Below are 21,791 nucleotides of genomic sequence, written 5' to 3' on the forward strand. Positions count from 1 at the left end.
CACCACCATCTTGTACAAATGTAACATAACATTCCAACCTATACTCAATGCCCTGACAGATGTTCAAAGCCAATGTGCCAAAAGCCTTCTTGACCATCCTATCTACATGTGAGGCCACTTTCAAGTAACTATGTACCTGCATAACGAGGTCCCTCTACTCTATAACATTCCCCATACCCCTGCTTTTGATCAGTCCTTCCATAAGCTGGGGTACTGTTCAATTTTACTTCGGAGTCACGCGAGTGACTACGTGAAGAACCCGCCAGGACATATGCGTGCCATATCGCTTCACGCATTGCGAAACGACAGGCGGGGTGGAGCGTTCCCCCGCAGCGGTAATTTTGAAACCGAGACCGACAGGTAAGTGAATTACTCTGCGGTCGTTTTTGTTTCCCGTGCTGTTTTTTACAGGGGGAAACTATGGACAAAAATAGAGTCCACAAGGGCTGCGTCTAAGCTGGCTGGGGAGGACCGCGGAGTTGCGGGCAGCCAGCAGCAGCTGAAGGCACCAGCATCACCGTGAGTGGGATCAGCTGTGCCCGACTTGGCACCCGCGCCGGCCAGATCAACACCACGGCCGGGCGGGAAGCCTATACAGAACAGAGCCGTTGACTCTGACAAGTCGTAAAAGGCAGGCGGAGGGAGCGTTCCCCCGCAGCGGCAAGTTTAAAACTGAGACCGACAGGTAAGGGAATTACTCTGCGGTCGTTTTTGTTTCCCGTGCTGTTTTTCACAGGGGAAACTATGGACAAGAGTCCACAAGGGTTGCACTGGCTGGAAAGAACCGCGGAGTTGCGGGCAGCTAGCAGCGGCTGACGGCGCCAGATCACCGTGAGTGGGATCAGCTGTGCCCGACATGGCACCCGCGCCGGCCAGATCAACACCACGGCCGGGCGGGAAGCCTATACGGAACAGAGCCATTGACTCTGACAATGCCGCGGGGACCAGCGTTGCTGGGGCCAAATGGAGCGGCTTATGGAGCAGATGCTCCAACGTGACAGACTCCGGGAGATGGAGTCTAGTCACCATGGGTTATACAAAACACCCACAACAGCACCTTACGTAGGGCTGCACAGTGCATCTCCCTCGACAGAGAGGAGTACTGGGGGTCAATGCTGGACTGACCCTGAAGAGGGGTTTGCTGAACAAACAACAAGTGTGCAGGGGGTGCAGGAAGGAAAAAGAAGGAGCTCGATGAGGAGGCAAAAACCCTGGGGCTCATAAAGGCGACAACAGGAAGGACCTCCTACGCTCAAAGACAGCACGCTTACGCACCCACCAGCAGAGCAAGATAATCAGAAGCTGGTGAAAGCTCAAAGGCCGGACATACAGGACAGCGGTCTTTTTTAGGCCATGGCCCAGACCGGCCTTCGTGGAAAATGCGCAAACCCCAAACCCAAAAACCCAGACACTGGCGCCTCAACCTCCTCGAAGACTACACAGGAAGAAGTAAACTTTCCACTGGTAACCATGGAGGTAGGTGGGTCTGGTCCCTTACAAATTAAATGAAGTGTGGATAATACACATATCGGTGGGAAATTACACTTCTTTTGGGAGGCATGGAGTGCATTAACAACAGACACTTATATCCTAAACAGTATCCAGGGATATACCATTGAATTTGTGCACAAAAATAGCTCCCAGTTCAGCATGTACCGAACCGAACGTTCGTACTTTCACGAAAAGAAAAATTGGAAGCACATGCTGAGCTGGTGAGACTCCACGCTAAGGGGGTTATTGAAAAAACCCAACACGATTCTCTGGAATTTGTGTCTAATATCTTTACCAAAAACAAAAAAGATGGTGGTTGTCGCATCATCATAGATTTGACCAAATTGAATACATTTGTGCAGTATAATCATTTCAAAATGGAAACCTTTATTACTGCCAAACAATTGATTTCCACAGGCTACTTCATGGCTAGCATCGACCTAAAAGATGCTTACTATTCAGTGCCTATACGGACTGATCACAGACGTTATTTAAAATACAACGGGATGGGGCAGCACTGACAGTATAGAGCTCTACCAAATGGCTTAACATCAGCCCCCGGGCTGTTTACAAAAATTTTGAAACCAGCCCTAGCGTATCTTCGGAAACAAAAACATATGATCATGGCCTATCTAGATGACATATTGATTGTGGGCTAAACTTTGGAATTAGCCAAACTAGCTATCAGCCACCAAACAATTGTTTGAGAAACTGGGATTAATCATCCATCCAGTTAAATCTAAACTAACGCCTTCCACCATAATGGATTATTTGGGGTTCACTATTGACTCAGTTCACATGTCGGTGACTTTACCAAAGGACAAGGCTACAGTCTTAACTGAGGCCTGTAACAACCTCATTGACATCAGTGAACCATCTATCAGATTGGTAGCAAGGGTGATTGGCAAAAAAGTGGCTGCTTTTCCAGCCACACAATTTGGACCTTTGTATTATCAAAATTTACAAAGGGCAAAAATACAAGCACTCAAAATTAATGCTGGTCATTTCGACAGACCAATGAAGCTACCAATCAAAGCAATTATGGAATTAAAATGGTGGAGGGATAACATTCGGCAATGTTCCAGCCCTATAATTATCAGCAACCCCTCAGTGGTGCTACAAACTGATGCCAGTGCACTTGGTTGGGGTGCTACCAATTCCATCTCCAGCTGTGGAGGTAGATGGAATGCACAGGAGGCATCATTACTACAGACACTTGGCATAAACTACCTGGAAATGTTGGGTACGTTCTATAGCCTAAAGTCATACTGTTCTGGAATATATCACCAGCATGTTAGACTACAGATTGACAATACCACCGTGGTGGCATATATTAACCATATGGGTGGAATCAAATCGACATCATGTGACAATCCGGCTAATACAATTTGGCAATGGTGTATCCAGAGAAATATTTGGATATCAGCTACTTACCTACCAGGTAACCTAAATTCAGTGGCAGACACCAGGTCACGCAAATTCAATGAAAACATCGAATGGATGTTGGATATAAAAGTATTTGCTGATATTGTAGCACGGTATGGAACACCAGATATCGATCTATTTGCATCTAGACTCAATCACCAGTTACCAAACTATGTTTCTTGGGAACCAGACCCTGGGGCATCAGCGGTAGATGCTTTTTCGCTGCATTGGGGGAAATTGTTTTTCTATGCATTCCCTCCTTTCTGCCTCATCAGTCGGGTATTACGCAAAATACAACAAGACTCGGCGTCTGGTATTTTGGTAGTGCCCGATTGGCCTACTCAACCATGGTTCCCTGTGATACTCGACATGGTCTTAGAACCATGTATCACCATCCTGAAACGACCAGATTTGTTGGTTCATCCCGTAACTGGGGATAGCCATCCATGTCATAATACGACAAACATTAATTTGTAGAGTCTAAAGAAACCTCTACTGGAACTGGGACTGACGGACCGAACATTGAACATTATCTCAGCGGCTCACAGGCAGTCCACCAAAAAACAATATCTGGTATACATCAGGAAATGGGAGATATATTGTCACAGAAACAACATCACTTACAGCTCGATGAACATAATGTCTGTTCTGGAATTCCTGGCAGGCCTCCATTATGATGAGGGGCTCAGTTACAGTGCCATTAACTGCGCCAGAAGTGCCCTTTCAGCATATCTATGGCGAGGATCAGAGCGTCATTCTGTTGGGACTCACCCCCTGGTAACCAAACTTATGAGGGGAATTTTTAATATCAATCCCCCAAGAACCAGGTACTCTCAAATATGGGATGTGAGTATTGTCCTAACGTTGCTAAGGAACTGGTCTCCAGCACAGCTCTGTCCCTGCAAAAACTGACGCATAAAACAGTCATGCTGATGGCTTTGGTCACAGCACAAAGGGTACAGTGTTTACATAAGTTAAGGCTGGACAATATGACTTCTTCAACAAGAAATATAACTTTTCATATTCACGAATTAGTCAAACAGAACAGACCGGGACCATCTGGCCTCAAAATAGAATTTAGGGCTTACCCTATAGATGATCGTCTCTGTATAATAAGACATTTATTGTTATATATGGAGAACACCAAAAACATCAGAGGCTATGAGATGGCACTACTAATCAGCCACAAGCAACCCCACAAAAAAGTGTCGGTTCAAACTATTTCCAGATGGCTGAAACACGTTTTAACAACAGCTGGGGTGGATACTAACATAATCAAATCTCATTCCACCAGGGCTGCAGCTACATCGGCAGCTATGGAGTTGGACGTACCGATGGACCAAATCCTGGAGACAGCAGGATGGTCAAGGGAAAAAACGTTCCAACAATTCTACCATAAACCAGTGGTTAAACCTGGAACTTTTGCAGAATCAATTTTAAGTTCTGTAATATGATTTCACCCCATGAAATAGGGGCTATAATTTGTTGTTAATAAATTTATCATGGATTTCAATGTCGGATTCATGTTTAAACATGTTAACACAATTCCTCCCTTAGTCAATTAAGGCAGATGTGATGCATGGACTCGTTTCCACGGCATGAAATCACAGAGCTTTGAAATCTTCACGTAGTCACTCACGTGACTCCGAAGTAAAATAGTAAGATTAAACGAGAACTTACCAGTTCGAAGTTTGATCGTTATTTTATGAGGAGTAACGTTGAGGGATTACGTGCCCTCCGCTCCCACCCTTGATCATAAAGTTCAACTGGTATCCTCTTCTCTAATCTTACTATGTTCAGTCATTACTGTTATCTGTGATTTCACACCACTGCTTTGAAGAATGACACGCATGCGTCCTGGCGGGTTCTTCATGTAATCCCTCACCGTTACTCCTCATAAAATAACGATCAAACTTCGAACTGGTAAGTTCTCGTTTAATCTTACTATTTACCTCTACTCATTATATGTTATTGTACATTGTATTTTATCGAAGGAACGGATGTACTACAATGCTGGGAACTATATTCAGCACTCTGTATCGTCCCCTTTGCTTTTTCTGGTGTACTTGAGTTTGAACTGATTGTATCTATGTATGGTATATCAGATCTGTTTGGATAACATGTAAACAAAATTTTCACTGTGCCTCAGTGCATGTGACAATAATAAACCAAAGCCTAAACCTACCAAAGAATCTTAAGCAGCGCTCAGTAATAAGGTGTGTGTTGCATTGGAAAATATAGCTTCAGTATCATAATAAACAAACACTTCAAAGCAACTCAATGGAAATGTGTGTGCTCCTCACAATAGGAGGAGCTCCTTTATTAAGGATCTGTAATATGTCAAAAGATTTAGCTTCTGTAAAAATGTGGCATTTGGTTCTCCGAATTTCTGCATGTAATCTCTACATGGTTGTTCCTTAGCAGCTATTCTGGTCTCGAGCGCTTTAAACTTATTCAAAACAAAACAGGTCAATTTGTCAGTAACGATGTGGTAATTAAAGAAATGGAAATGTAGGATGTGGATGTGGAATCGGTATGGGTAGAGCTGCGAAACACTAAGGGGCAGAAAACGCTGGTGGGTGTTGTGTACAGGCCACCTAACAGTAGTAGTGAAGTTGGAGATGGTATCAAACAGGAAATTAGAAATGCGTGCGACAAAGGCAAAACCGTTATAACGGGTGACTTCAATCTACATATAGATTGGGTGAATCAAATTAGCAGGGGTGCTGAGGAAGAGGATTTTTTGGAATGTATGCGGGATAGTTATCTAAATCAACATGTAGAGGAACCAACGAGAGAGCAGGCTATTTTAGACTGGGTATTGAGTAATGAGGAAGGGTTAGTTAGCAGTCTTGTTGTACGTGCCCCCTTGGGCAAGAGTGACCATAATATGGTTGAGTTCTTCATTAGGATGGAGAGTGACATTGTTAATTCAGAAACAATGGTTCTGAACTTAAAGAAAGGTAACTTTGAGGGTATGAGACGTGAATTGGCCAAGATTGACTGGCAATTAATTCTAAAAGGGTTGACGGTGGATATGCAATGGAAGACATTTAAAGACTGCATGGATGAACTACAAAAATTGTTCATCCCAGTTTGGCAAAAGAATAAATCAGGGAAGGTAGTGCATCCGTGGATAACAAGGGAAATCAGGGATAGTATCAAAGCGAAGGATGATGCGTACAAATTAGCCAGAAAAAGCAGCATACCGGAGGACTGGGAGAAATTCAGAGACCAGCAGAGGAGGACAAAGGGCTTAATTAGGAAAGGAAAAATAGATTATGAAAGAAAACTGGCAGGGAACATAAAAACTGACTGCAAAAGTTTTTATAGATATGTGAAAAGAAAGAGATTAGTTAAAACAAATGTAGGTCCCTTACAGTCAGAAACGGGTGAGTTGATCATGGGGAACAAGGATATGGCGGACCAATTGAATAACTACTTTGGTTCCGTCTTCACTAAGGAAGACATAAATAATCTGCCGGAAATAGCAGGGGACCGCGGGTCAAAGGAGTTGGAGGAATTGAGTGAAATCCAGGTTAGCCGGGAAGTGGTGTTGGGTAAATTAAATGGATTAAAGGCCGATAAATCCCCAGGGCCAGATAGGCTGCATCCCAGCGTACTTAAGGAAGTAGCTCCAGAAATAGTGGATGCATTAGTAATAATCTTTCAAAACTCTTTAGATTCTGGAGTAGTTCCTGAGGATTGGCGGGTAGCAAACGTAACCCCACTTTTTAAGAAGGGAGGGAGAGAGAAAACGGGGAATTACAGACCAGTTAGTCTAACATCGGTAGTGGGGAAACCGCTAGAGTCAGTTATTAAAGATGGGATAGCAGCACATTTGGAAAGTGGTGAAATCATTGGACAAAGTCAGCATGGATTTACAAAAGGTAAATCATGTCTGACGAATCTTATAGAATTTTTCGAGGATGTAACTAGTAGCGTGGATAGGGGAGAACCAGTGGATGTGGTGTATCTGGACTTCCAGAAGGCTTTCGACAAGGTCCCACATAAGAGATTAGTTTACAAACTTAAAGCACACGGCATTGGGGGTTCAGTATTGATGTGGATAGAGAACTGGCTGGCAAACAGGAAGCAAAGAGTAGGAGTAAACGGGTCCTTTTCACAATGGCAGGCAGTGACTAGTGGGGTACCGCAAGGCTCAGTGCTGGGACCCCAGCTATTTACAATATATATTAATGATCTGGATGAGGGAATTGAAGGCAATATCTCCAAGTTTGCGGATGACACGAAGCTGGGGGGCAGTGTTAGCTGTGAGGAGGATGCTAGGAGACTGCAAGGTGACTTGGATAGGCTGGGTGAGTGGGCAAATGTTTGGCAGATGCAGTATAATGTGGATAAATGTGAGGTTATCCATTTTGGTGGCAAAAACAGGAAAGCAGACTATTATCTAAATGGTGGCCGACTAGGAAAAGGGGAGATGCAGCGAGACCTGGGTGTCATGGTACACCAGTCATTGAAAGTGGGCATGCAGGTGCAGCTGGCAGTGAAGAAAGCGAATGGTATGTTAGCTTTCATAGCAAAAGGATTTGAGTATAGGAGCAGGGAGGTTCTACTGCAGTTGTACAGGGTCTTGGTGAGACCACACCTGGAGTATTGCGTACAGTTTTGGTCTCCAAATCTGAGGAAGGACATTATTGCCATAGAGGGAGTGCAGAGAAGGTTCACCAGACTGATTCCTGGGATGTCAGGACTGTCTTATGAAGAAAGACTGGATAGACTTGGTTTATACTTTCTAGAATTTAGGAGATTGAGAGGGGATCTTATAGAAACTTACAAAATTCTTAAGGGGTTGGACAGGCTAGATGCAGGAAGATTGCTCCCGATGTTGGGGAAGTCCAGGACAAGGGGTCACAGCTTAAGGATAAGGGGGAAATCCTTTAAAACCGAGATGAGAAGAACTTTTTTCACACAGAGAGTGGTGAATCTCTGGAACTCCCTGCCACAGAGGGTAGTCGAGGCCAGTTCATTGGCTATATTTAAGAGGGAGTTAGATGTGGCCCTTGTGGCTAAGGGGATCAGAGGGTATGGAGAGAAGGCAGGTACGGGATACTGAGTTGGATGATCAGCCATGATCATATTGAATGGCGGTGCAGGCTCGAAGGGCCGAATGGCCTACTCCTGCAACTAATTTCTATGTTTCTATGTTTCTAATGTCAAATGGTGTGCATCTTGAGGACTCTTTCAGATTCACATTGCCATATGTGTGGAGGCAGGATACAAGCTGGGCTTGCCTATAGGTGACCACAGCAATAAAAGGGCATAGGCTCGAAAACACAATGATCATCAACAGTTCTGCTAATTCAACAGTACCTCTTTCATTACTGAGTCTAATGCCCCTGTCCCACTTTGGAAACCTGAACGGAAACCTCTGGAGACTTTGCGCCCCACCCAAGGTTTCCATGCGGTTCCCGGAGGTTTTTATCAGTCTCCCTACCTGCTTCCACTACATGCAACCACCGGCAACCACCTGCAACCTCCGAGAACCGCACGGAAACCTTGGGTGGGGCGCAAAGTCTCCAGAGGTTTCCATTCAGGTTTCCTAAGTGGGACAGGGGCATTAGAGAGCAAAGAAAAACAGATAAAGCAAACTGTGAATTTCTGATATCTGAGATAAAAGCATTAATCATTGTGCAACTGTTATAGAATAATCGGTGTTTTGAAATGTACAGGTAGCAGCTAGCAAAGGACATAGAGGAAGAAAGCATCTGTAAAAAAATGAAACCCAAAGTGCTGGAGAAACTCAGTGGGTCAGACAGCATTCGTGGAGGGAATGGACGAGTGACTTCAGGTCGGGAACCTTCTCCGGTCTGAAACATCTCGACCCAAAACGTCACATATCCATTCCTTCCGCAGATGCTGTCTGACACATTGAGTTCCTCCAGCACTTCATGTTTTGCTCAAGATTCCAGCATCTTCAGATCCTTGTGTCTCTGCCTGTAAATATTAGTTTGCCTTTCCCTTCCAGGCACTGAGGCCCTGGTGTGCATTTGCAGTATCGTTAGCTCTCATCTGTGATGACGTTGACTGACTGACTCCGAGATTTCCAGGAGCTTTCCTGCATGACACGGAAGATTCATCAATCCGGGTTTATGCCTCTGTTTTTGTCAGTTGCTCATCATTGTTCATAACCTGACTATTATAGGATCATTTTTCTCGGAAGTCGCTACCTGCAGATAATTGGGTCAGTTGGATAATACTGCCACCACTTACAGTCTGCTGATGCTTTCTCAGAGTCTGAAGTGTAGGTCAGTTGTGACTGAGCTGATTAAGTCTCTTCACATAAGCTCTTCTTTTGTAGATGATGCACCTGCTCAGGTTATGGGTGCAATTTCAAAGCACTCAGTAATAAGGAATAGTACTCTTTAAAAAAACTCCCTAACAAGTTTCACAAGTTCATGTTGTAGGAGCAGAATTAGGCCATTCGGCCCATCAAGTCTACTCCGCCATTCAATCATGGCTGATCTATCTTTCCCTCTCAACCCCATTCTCCTGCCTTCTCCCCATAACCCCGACACCCGCACTAATCAAGAATCTATCAATTTCCACCTCAAAATTATCCATTGACGGCCTTCATAGTCTTCTGTGACAATGAATTCCACAGATTCACTAACCTCCGACCATAGGAATTCCTCCTCATCTTTCTAAAGGTATGTCCTTTCATTCTGAGGCTATGGCCTCTGGTCCTAGACTCGCCCACTAGAGGAAACATCCTCTCCACATTCACTCTATCCAGGCCTTTCGCTGTTTCGGTAAGTTTCCATGAGGTCCCCCATCCTTCTTATAAACTCCAGTGAGTACAGGTCTAATGCCATCAAACGCACATCATATGTTAACTCAATCATCCCTGAGATCATTCTCGTAAACCTCCTCTGGAATTTCAAAAAGGAAATTCCTACAACAAGAGGAAGCAGAGACATATTCTGTAAGAGATTAAACTTGAACTGTGAAATATTTTTATTTTGGCCCATTCATTTTTTTGGATCTGACACTCACTGGCAAGACCAGCAGTCATGGCTAACAGGAACTGCAAATGTTGTTTACAAAATAAAAATACTAAGTGCTGGAGTAACTCAGCAGGTCAGGCAGCATCTCTGTAGAACTCGGATTGTTGGTGTTTCAGGTCAGGACCCTTCTTCAGACTGAACCATTCAGACTGATCGGCCTGAAGAAGGTTCCCGACCTTCAACTTATTCCTGCTCCTGTTTCTTATGCCCTAGCTCTAGGCCCCGCCCTTCTTGAATGCCGACATGTTCTTGGAGTTTCTTCCTCTTATTAGAGCATAAAACCTAATATTAATCCATTTAAAAAAATCATTTTAATAAGTTGATGGTAAATAACGTAGAATTAATAGCATTTGCAACTTCAGTGTATCACTGAGCAATCTACATTTATCTGCATTCAGTCTTAAATTCTACATGTTTCATCGAAAATACAGATTTGCTTTTCCTCTTGATCTGAAAGAGTTTTTGAATTTGATTTGATTCATCATGACCAACAGCCCTCAAACAAAAGCTTTTGCAATTGGGTTGAGGCTACATAGTCATCAGGAAATTATAAAGAACAGTACTGATACAGGGGCCGCGGAGCGTTTTTGAAAGTCGGGGGGCTGAGCGATCACTGATCACCGGCCTCAAGGGGGTACCCGGCAAGCATGGGCGGAAAGCCCGGGGGGGCCAGAGGGGACACGTCCCCCCCATGTTTTGAGAGGTGGGGGACATCCCCCCAAGTTTTTGTGATCCGGATTTTAAAACCCGGTGAAATCTCCGCTTTCTGCGAGACAGTGGGGGTGGGACTGATGATCGAGGGCGCCGATTGGACGAGAGAGACGTCGGTCAGCAGGCAATGGGGGCGGAACATGATGATTCAGCGCGATGATTGGAGGAGGGAGGAAAAGGGGGGGTGGGACTGAGGATAGAATGAGGTGATTGGAGGAGGGAGACGTGGCACAGACCTGCGCCTCATCCGCAGCCAGGTTCGATCCCGGCCGGGTCTCCGGCGCTGTCCCGAGTGCCCCCCCCCCACGGGTGGCCAGAGAGGTCGGGAGTCAGACGTGAGCGGTGCCCCCAGGCCCACAACCAGCGCAGAGAAGCAGCGCTAAACCCAGCTCAACTCTGCCTGTCCCACCAGGTGAACCTACAGCCCTCCCTGGACTTGCGGGAAATATGGCCAGCGTGGAGAAGCAGCACTGGTGTCCCGTCAGTCCAGACAGGGCTGTAGTTAACCCGGTGAGACAGGCAGAGTTGAGCTGCATTTAGCGTTGGATTGAGCCTCCGAAGCCTCACGCGTGTGGGTGTGTGTGTGTGTGCGCATGTGCGCATGGCTGCCAAAAAATTGTGTCCCCCAGTCCCCTCCATGTTTTGATAGCGAGTGAAGGCAAGGGAGTGGAGCAACCAAGCGGGGGGAGGCTTTTTGAATTTTTAAAATCCACGGTAGGGACTTTTTGAAATTTGATGTATTAAAATCATGTTTTAGTGCATTGCAGAAGTATGATTTCAATGTTCTTTCAGGCCTCCCCCACCTCAAAAAGTGGGTGGACATATCCCCCATCCCACCCCCCAGGGATTGACGCCAGTGCCTTCCACGGTACAGAAAATTTGACAAAAAAACTTTTAAATGTGTTATAATTTCGTGCTTTTTTTTGTTTGTAGTTGGAAGTTTGAATTTAGAATCATCAAACCATGACATTAATAAAGGGGGTATATGTTTGTGGAAACGTTACTTTTTTAAAAGTAAGACTTTCGAGAAATCTAAAATGCATTCGAAATATACACTTCAACCCAATGCCGCTAAATTGTACCTGTGCGTGTTTGGTGTAAAAAGGAAAAAAAAAGGAAATATAGATTAGAATGAGTGAAGGGCTTACTTGAAGTGTGATGAGGTCCAATTACGTTTTGATGAAACTACATGTTTTTCCCGAAGTCTAGTTGGGTGAATACACCAAGGTTCCTCTTCCTACCGTTCTTTTCCAAAACAAACTCATTTGCCACTGTGACTAAGTCTAACAAAGACATGTGTTCTTTGTGGACTGGTTCATTGTGGATCTCAGCCATATCTTTAACCGTCTCACCATCGAGAAAGACCTCTCTCCTGCAGCACTGGTCGAAGGATTGACGAGAATGAGTTTACTCAAGATGATCACTTCCGAGATAAGACATTTTTGAGCTTTATCAAGCTGTTTCACCAGCCTACTACAAGGTGAGGGTACGGCGGGGCACCGGGTCACCGGGCGGACGGTCAGTGGGTGGAGGGTCACCGGATACCGGGTCAGTGGGTGGAGGGTCACCTGGCAGCAAGACCTCACCTACCTGGGACAGTGGTCACCAGGTACCAGGTATTAGGGGGACCGGTTACCGGGGGATCTGGGCGACGGGTCACTGAGGTACTGCTTACCGGGCACCTGCGCCCGCTCTATTTATCATTGTGTTTCGCTGTGTTTCTGGGTGTGTAGATGGACAGGGTGATGGCAGGACTGCCCCGGGAGCGGGGCTCAGGGTCAGTGAGACAGGGTGGCCCACGTTATTCAGTAATTTTATAATTATTAAATAACGTGGGTGAATGAGGGACTGTACCTGCATGCCAGGAAGCCCGTGCTCGCAGTCCGGTGACCTTAAAGACCGTCCGATACCCGTTTAAAACTTTCAAAAGCTACAACCTGATAAATAACACTAAATGAAACTGAAGCAAATAAAGGCAAACAGAAGAACTAACCTTGGAGGAGAGAGAGAGAGAGTGAAAGAGAGAGAGAGAGAGAGAGAGAAAACAACACACAAACTAACAAGAAACTTTTGATAAACTAACATAAATAAAAATGCTTAATTTTTTTTAATTTATATAACATCCCTAAATGTTATATGAATTTAAAAAAAATAGATATGTATATTTTTGTAAGTTTGTCAAAAGCTTCTTGTTAGTTTGAGGACTCCGTGATGGTAAGTCCACAGGCTCTGCGATCGGAGCCACCAAGGGGGGTTGGGGGAGTGGGAGGAGATAAAATTATTAGTTGTCATGCACACTTGTCATCGGGCAGCCAGGAAATTGTGTGTCCCCCCCCCCCCCCATGTTTTAAAAGCGATTTCAACCTAAGAGCGTGAGAGATCCCGCATGATCCTGACTATAGGTGGTGTCTGTATGGACTTTGTACTTTCTCCACATGACCACATTGGTTTTCACCAGGAGCTCAAGATTCCTCCCACACTCCAACGATCTACAGGTTTGTAATTGGCTCGGAAAAATGGTAAATTATCCCTAGTGTGTGTAGGATAGTGTTACTGTGTGGGGATCTCTGGTCGGCGCAGACTCGTTGGGCTAAAGGGCCTGTTTCCACATTGTATCTCTAAACTAAACCAAATCATTCAGAGATGGGTGTGTACTCATCTAGCTAACACTTGCTATGAAAAGTCACTGCACAGAGTCCATTCCTCGGTTATTATGTGGATAGAAATAGTTTGATTTCCAAAGCAAACTTTCACTACCTTTCAAAACGGAAAGGCACAAAGTGCAGGAGTAAACGAGCAGGTCTGGAGCATCCTGGAGATCATGAATAAAGTGACTTTTCAGGTCGGGACCCTGCTTCCAAAGCTGGGGCTCACTACCCAGACCTGCAATGGACTGCAATTATTCTCTGCGGGATGCACAATTCAGTCAACGTTTCCCCGCATTCCTGACTTCCATCAACAATCACAAGCTTGTCCCCTCCAGGGCGGTACCTCGACTGGCTTTCCTCAGCTCAGACCCATTCATCACCATCTTGTTTCTCGGCCCTTTCACATTCATTGCCTTCAGTTTTTCAATGCATAACACCAGGACTACACCTGGGACAAGTCACATACTTCACATCGTCTTCACTGAGTTGCTCCTCACAAAACCAAGTCAATCCACTGCCAGTGACAGCCACACACAAGATAATTTACTAAATATAAAGAGAAGATATTTTGCTTCGGAGCTTGTATTAAGTAAATAATATCTTTATTTTTACTTCTATTATTTGACGACAGCACCAGAGACCTGGGTTCAATCCTGACCACGGGCGCTGTCTGTATGGAGTTTGTACATTCTCCCTATGACCATGTGGGTATTCTCCGGGTGCTCCAGTTTCCTCCCACACTCCAAAGACCTACAGGTTTGTACGTTTAAGGGCCTGTCCCACTTTCACAACCTTTTTTACTCGTGGACATTTTTCATCAGGCTAGAAAAACGGCTCGACCTACTTGATGCCACGAGGACCTACGTCTAGCATCATGGCCTGTTACGACCTCCTACGACCTTGTGATGACCATGCTGCGAGCATGAGTCAAGGGCAAACTCAGCTGAGGTCGTGAAAGTGGGACAGACCCTTAAGTGGCTTTGGAAAAAATTGTAAATTGTCCTTAGTGCATAGGATAGTGGTAGTGTACATGAATTGCTGGTCAGTGCAGACTCGGTGGCCCGAAGGGCCTGTTTCCATGCTGTATCTTTAAGCTAAATTAAACTAAAATAAGCTTTACCCATGCAGTCGCTGTTGAGAGGTCACGACGGCACTATTCTTATCGTGGGTCACACTGACAAATTGGAATTTAATGTCTGAACTTAGTACATTTTTTAAACCATTTGAACCTACTTCAGATGTGAAAACACTATTAGCCACTGAGAGGGGGGCAGCAGAGAGATCTTAAAAGTGCATGAACAATTTCAAACTTTAATACCTGTTATCCACTTTACTGGGACTAAATAACCTTTTAGTTTGAGGTTTTATGGTAACTGGTTTGCTCCAATCTGATGCCACTGTTTTAGTCATTGAAAGCGATGAATGAAATCATGTACTTACTGGACTGGATTGGAAACTTGAGATCTGAATTTAGTAAACTCGCCTGGTGCAGCCCACTCTGTACCCAACTGGAAAGCAATGATAAGAAGGATTAGTCACTTGACTGATTCAGACCGACTGAAGAAATGAAACTAAAATGATTTGGCGAAAATAAGATGCTTTCTAGATGTCACCATGTAATAGGAATCATATTGTCAAGCTTGAAAGGGTTCAGAAAAGATTTATTAGAATTTTGCCAGGACTAGAGGGTGTAAGCTATAGGGAGAGGTTGAGTAGGCTGGGTCACTATTCCTTGGAGCGCAGGAGGATGAGGGGTGATCTTATAGAGGTATACAAAATCATGAGAGGAATAGATCGGGTTGATGCACAGAGTAGGGGAATTGAGGACTAGAAGACATAGGTTTAAGGTGAAGGGGAAAAGAATTAACAGGAGTCTGAGAGGTAACCTTTTCACACAGAGGATGGTGGGTGTGAATGGAACAAGTTGCCAGAGGAGGTAGTTGAGGCTGCAACTATCCCAGTGTTTAAGAAACAATTATTCATGTACATGGATAGGACAGGTTTGGAGGGATATGGACCAAACGCAGGCAGGTGGGACTAGTGTAGCTGGGACATGTTGGCCGGTGTGTGCAAGTTGGCCAGAAGGGCCTGTTTCCACACTGTATCACTCTATGACTCTCTAAGACTGCATTTGAAGGAGGCACTGTGGTTATCTAAAGTAAGTCCTCCCTACACAGTTACAAACCAGGAGCTGTAATTTTTTACAAATCTTTTTCATAGATAATCATGAGGTCAAAAGTCATAAAGTCATAAGTGATAGTAGAAATAGGCCATTCGGCCCATCAAGTCTACTCCGCCATTCAATCATGGGTGATCTATCTCTCCCTCCTAACCCCATTCTCCTGCCTTCTCCTGTGACTCCTCTGACACCTGTACTAATCTGTACATTGTCAATAGTCCCTCAGGATTGACAATGACATCCTTCCACTCATGTTGTGGGTTCGGAGGAGACCGATGCGGTTAATGTGGTAACCTCCAGATTCAGGGACAGTTTCTTCCCAGCTGTAATCAGGCAACTAAATCATCCTACCACAACCAGTGAGCGGTGCTGAACTACTGTCTATCTCATTGGAGACCCTCAGACTATCCTTCATCAGACTTTGCTGGCTTTACCTTGCACTAAATGTTATTCCCTCATCAATACACTGTAAATGGCTCGATTGTAATCATGTATTGTCCTTCCACTGAATGGATAGCATGCAACAAAAGCTTATCACTGTACATCGGTGGACGTGACAATAAACTAAACTGAAACTGAATCTGAACCTCTGATCCTTCCACATACAGAGCAGGAGGTGATAAAGGCGCTGGCAGATGTGTGCCTTGTGGGTAGTTCTAGTGAATGTGGATGACCTTGCAGAGATGAGATTAAAGTTATTGTTCCTAATGCTTGCGATGCCTGCTGTAGTTAGTCTGGGTCTGAGAAACTGGTGAGAGGGCAGGGGTCATTGCTACTGAGCGGATGAAGAGTTTTATGTAGAGTGATGTGTTTGCATTTGTCTGAAATTCACCTTTTTTTAGCCCTTCTTCAGTAGTCCCTTTAGATTAAGAATAATATGCTCCTGAGGAGTAGGAGGTGGATGTGCATGTATTATTTTACCATGGGGTCACTGTTGCATGGAGCAAGGTCTTGGCACAATGGCAATGAGGTTCAAGACAACTGGAGGGCAGGTTCCGGTGCACAGATTTAACACACACATCCTCCATGTAGGGGCAAGGACAATCAATGCTCCCGTGCATTGTGGCACTAAGACCACCTCATTGCCTCAGCCATTAGATTAGTCAATGCAGTACCTTTAGCATCATAGAGTCATGCAGTGTGAAAACAGGTTCCTTGGCCCAACGTGCCCAACTGGACCAACGTGCCCCATCTAAACTAGTCCCACATGCAAACATCTGGCTCATATCCCTCTAATCCTATCCTATCCATGTAACTTTCTAGTTTTTTTTAAATGCTGTGATAGTACCTGCCTCAACTAACTCCTCTGGCAGCTCGTTCTATATACCTACCACTCTTTGTGTAAAAAATTTGCCCCTCAAGTTCTTTTAAATCTTTCCCCCCTCACCTTAAACTTATGCCCTCTGGTTCTTGACTCCCCTACTCTGGGTAAAATATGTTAGTCTACAAAGCAGCAGACAACTGTTATTAGAGATAGAGAGTCATACAACGTGGAAACAGTCTCTTTGGTCCAATGTACCCACGCCGATCAACATGTCCCATCTAAACTAGTCCCACCTGCCTGCTTTTGGCTTTTATCCCTCTAAACTTACCCTATCGTGTACCTATCTAAATGTTTCTTAAATGTCGTGCTGGTACCTGCACAGCAGTACCATTAGAATTATTATAAATTCGAAAACTATTAATAATTTTAAAATCATAGGATCATAAAACGTTAAAAATAGATTAAAATATTCCAACACGTGCCTTCAAATGTCAGATATATAAAAGAAACATTACGTACAGTGTAGGATAAAGCAATGACTTCATTATAAAACTTTTCATTTGCTGGAGCCTGATACCATCTTTTCACTTTTGTGCTTTTTCATAGCTAGAAGGTGGATACTTGGAGAGTGTCCATATAACAGAGAAAAAAACAGTCATCCCCAAAGACATTTTAATGCAGTGATTGAAATGCCTGGAATGGCTGCTGGAGCAGATAAGTGAGATTGAACTGGCATCTGTACCTTGCCTACATGTATCAGCAATCTGGCATTCGCAGGACTTTCGTCAGAGCTGAGCCAAAACTCGGAATTATCATCAGATGCAATTGCAAACTGGAAATCACCTGGGAAAATAAAAAACACAAAAAATCATCAGTCAGGCTGGTGAGACGCAAACATGTTGAAAATCAACTCAGGACCCATTGTGTCTGTGTACCAAACACATGAGAGTAGAAGACCATATAAGAAGGGAGAGCATTTTCTGCAGCGATTAATTATTTAACAATTAAATACAGAAATCCAAAAGTTGCAGAAAGGAAACACCAGTTCAATGTTGGTCATCTAAAAACACCAAGATTTTGTGCCCAGTTTAGGGGAATCGAGAACCAGAGGACATAGGTTTAAGGTGAGGGGGAATGATTTAATAGGAACCTGAGGGCCATCTTTTTTACACAAAGGGTGGCAGGTGTATGGAACCAGCTGCCAGAGGAGGTAGTTGATACTGGTACTAACACAACATTTAAGAAACATTTGGGCAGGTACATGGATATGATAGATTTAGAGGGATATGGGTTAAATGCGGGTCCATGTGATATGTTGGTCAGCATGGGCAAGTTGGGCAAAAGGTGTTCATGCTGCATGGCACTATGACTATATGTTCTGCCCAACATTCCACCTGATCTCTTTCCTCTGTAGCCTTAGCTGACCTTCCTTGCCATCCACTCCGTCAATATTTGTGACATAAGCAGACTTACTAATCAACTTAACACAGATAAGCACTGATGTCTGAGAAGGACAGCACATCCTATGACACACTGAAGCAACCAAAGCCCAAAAGCTTCCTGAAAGCCATTGACCCCGAAAGAGGGGGCCCCAGCTTTACCGGCTACACAAGCAAAAAGTGATATTCAACCTGACAAATTAAAAACCAATACAAAATAACAGGAAGGATTAAAATATTCTAAAAAAACTAATATTGGGTCAGAACAGTTATAAACAGCAAAAACATCAAGAATATTATACAAATCAAAATAATTTTTAAAAAGGAGAACATAACAATAATTTTGCTAAAAACCGGTGACCCTGTATACTGTCTCATTGTACTACTGCTATACATTGGTACTGTATCTCAGATGTTTATCTAAGATGTGTCGAAGTGCTTATGTATAATGATACTTGTACTGAACTGTATACAATAATAACTTTCATTGTACCTTGGTACATGTGGCAAGTAAAGTACCATTGCTTTTATCTCTGTGGCCACAATTTCAAATAAAATCAATGGGGTTCGCAGATCCTACAACTGATTGAACCGGGAGTAATATTTAGCAGGTAGTTCCTAAAGATAAATGTTAGGGAACCTTGTCAGGAATGAGTTCCACCCTTGAACGTCACGTGGAGTTCAGCAGCAGAGTCCCTGGACAATTAGAGCACCCAAGATTATTCAGTGGGTTCAGGTCATTAGTATTTACCTGAGTATGCATATATTGGTTCGTCTCGTTGCCAGGCCAATGAATAATACAAGTGGATATGGATTTTACGGGTGAAATCTAGACCACTATCTTCTATTTAATATTTACTGAAATATATGAATAGGATTCAAAACTTTATGGTCACTGCTTGTTCTGTGCATTCCGTTTATTCATCCTCAAGATTATCCGAAATCTTGCTATCAAATATAATTGTTTATATTTCACGCGTGAGAGTCCACAACAAATATTGTACCTTGAAGCCACTGACAGCAAATAAATTTCTTCTGAGTCAAATGTTGAATCAACTTTACCCATTTTCCACTTGAATAGGCTTGTATCAATTAAAAAAAAACAGTAGTTGAACCATACTGGCTTTTTAATTCCAGATTTATATTTACTGAAATATAACTGAATTACAATTCTCAGCTAGTGGAGGGGCTTGGATCACTGATCAACTTCTTGGGAGTTATAATCCAATAACATGACCACTATTTCACTGTATTTGTTCCTGAATATCATTGGATTCCCTTCAACTATTATTGGTAGATTTTTTGATGGATGCTTTATATCAGCACTGTATTTCATTATTCCAGCAATCTCCCCTTTGACGTTAATGCATTGGAACAAAAGTCTGTGTTCTAATCTTGGCAAATGTTCCGGCTCCATGTTGTTTACCAAACCAGTTGGAGTAATAATCCATTTGTGTTGAATCAAATTGCTTCTGCCCTGAAATGTACTTCTTCCCTGCAATTTTGGTCCCAATGGTAGGGGTACAAGGGTTTTGAGGTGAATGGGGGGTGGGTAAGGAGAAGGGAGATGTGAGCGGAGGGAGTGGAGACCAGATTAACAAAGTAAATTCTGTCGTCATTATTATTATTATACCAAACAAAGTTTGAACAGCAGTGTAAGAGCAAATCTACTCCCAAGCATACAAATGTGAGCATCAGTTTTCTGAACATGAAACAGAAAATGTTATTTTAAATTTTTTTTTATAATTTTATTTATTAGAAGTAGTGTACATTACAATAATATAAACCAAAAATAACATAATACATTTCCTGTACCACTTCATATTTTAAACTTTAAAAAGCAGAAAAGTAAAGAGAGTGAAATAGGATAGTCATAGCGCTTTCTCACGGGGCGACTTGACGCAAGAGTTAACCAGAGTTGAACATCGTGGGAACCTCTTGCGATAACCGTACGGCATTTGTTGACCACCGTGGACCACCGTGGCGCTAACGGCAGGTACTCGTGTAACTTGGTGACTCGGGAGAAAATTCAAGCAAGTTTGAATTTCTCCAAGAGTGACTTGTACACTTGTGGTTGAAGATTGCAACATTATATGCACGTAGTGGCCAGTGCGATATCTGTATTGACTCTTGCGTTTACCGTGGGAACTCCTGCGAACGGTGAACCCGGAAGCTGGACAGAGGGGACAGAAGGTGAGTAAAAATTGTCTTCTGTGGGATTGAATTTAAAAAATAAAGATTTGCATCCGCATATGGACATCAACTTATTCATGAGTTATGTTAATGAGATTCAAGAAAATAACTATAATCTTTAAAAGGGACTTTACTGAAAGGTCCCGCATTTTTATGGTCCGTGAGAAATTTTTCACATGTACTTCTTTGAGAGATACAGCTCGGATTCCTCGCCGACTAGCGATCGATGCCTTTCCGAAGCAGGGTCCGGAACGCTAACAATCAATGTTCTCCAGAGACCCGTGTAAGGAGTGAACTGCACATGCTGGTTTAAACCGAAAACAGACACAACAAGCTGGAGTAACTCAGCGAGTCAAGCAGCATCTCTGGAGAAAAATAGGTGATGTTTCGGGACGAGACACATCTTCAGACTCAATTCCGATTAGGATGTCTGAAGAAGGGTTCCGATTCGAATCGCCACCTATACTTTTTCTCCAGAGATGCTGCCTGACCTGCTGACTTACTCCAGCTTTTAATGTTTTTCTTCCCAGATCTGACTTACCTGCTGAGTTACACCAACATTTTGTGTCCATTTGTGCGTATTAACCAGCATCTGCAGTTCCTTTAGACATTACCTAACTTAGATATAGCGCGGAAACAGGCCCTTCGGTCCACCGAGTCCGCGCCGACCACCTATTCTTATACACTCCAGGGACAATATTACAATGTTACCGAAGCCGATTAACTTACAAACCTGTAATCTCTGGAGTGTGAGAGGAAACCATTGCACCCATGGTCAGGTTCGAACCCCGGTCTCTGGGGCTGTGAGGCAGCAACTCTACCACTGTGCCGCATGTAGTCAGATGTAATAAATTGCTGGTGTTGCTTCCAAAGACAGAGGCACTGATAATATTAGATCAGAATTGCATCTTTCCACTAATAGTCAATTATTAGTCAATTAATAATAGAATCAATTATTGATGGTGACATTTCACCTACGAATATCAGACTATTTTCGCCGAGGTAAGGGCCAATTAGGCATAGCAAAAGGTATGAACACTTTTAAACATTTTTTTCCGACTATTTTGTCAAATGCAAATACAGGGAGAATGATCAAAGTGCTCACATGGCTCACTCTGTTAGAAGCGTTCTGAGTTTAAATGTTCCGTGTATTCCTTCTTAAAGTATAAATTTTTGTGTGGCCAGGGGTGCGATTGAGAACAGCTGGGAAAGGGCGGAGGGGGCGTCACGAATAACAGCGTTTCCCTGACCATATTATGGCCCATTCCCCAACCGTAACATTAATCAAGCTCTGTCTAACTCCGCCTTCACACCATCCCCCTGTGACATGGGTTAGTCATCGCTGGGCGGGCTGTGGGCCGAATGGCCTGCCAACGGGAGTCAGAGACTTGACACTGAGATCCATTGTGCAGG

At 43.7% G+C, this 21,791-nt stretch overlaps 1 protein-coding gene across 2 annotated transcripts in view; it reads right to left on the bottom strand.

Annotated features, from left to right (window-relative positions):
* Positions 1–21,791, bottom strand: part of b4galnt4 (beta-1,4-N-acetyl-galactosaminyltransferase 4) — a 603,648-nt gene that overhangs the window by 212,836 nt on the left and 369,021 nt on the right. For both annotated transcript variants that reach the window (XM_033039185.1, XM_033039186.1), the window contains exons 6-7: positions 17,489–17,589; positions 14,744–14,811 (exon numbers count right to left, since the gene is read on the bottom strand). In XM_033039185.1, coding sequence (XP_032895076.1) covers positions 14,744–14,811; positions 17,489–17,589 — 169 coding nt within the window. The remainder of the gene's footprint in view (positions 1–14,743; positions 14,812–17,488; positions 17,590–21,791) is intronic.

Source organism: Amblyraja radiata, chromosome 20 (genome assembly GCF_010909765.2).
Source record: "Amblyraja radiata isolate CabotCenter1 chromosome 20, sAmbRad1.1.pri, whole genome shotgun sequence".
Classification (NCBI taxonomy): Eukaryota; Metazoa; Chordata; class Chondrichthyes; order Rajiformes; family Rajidae; genus Amblyraja; species Amblyraja radiata.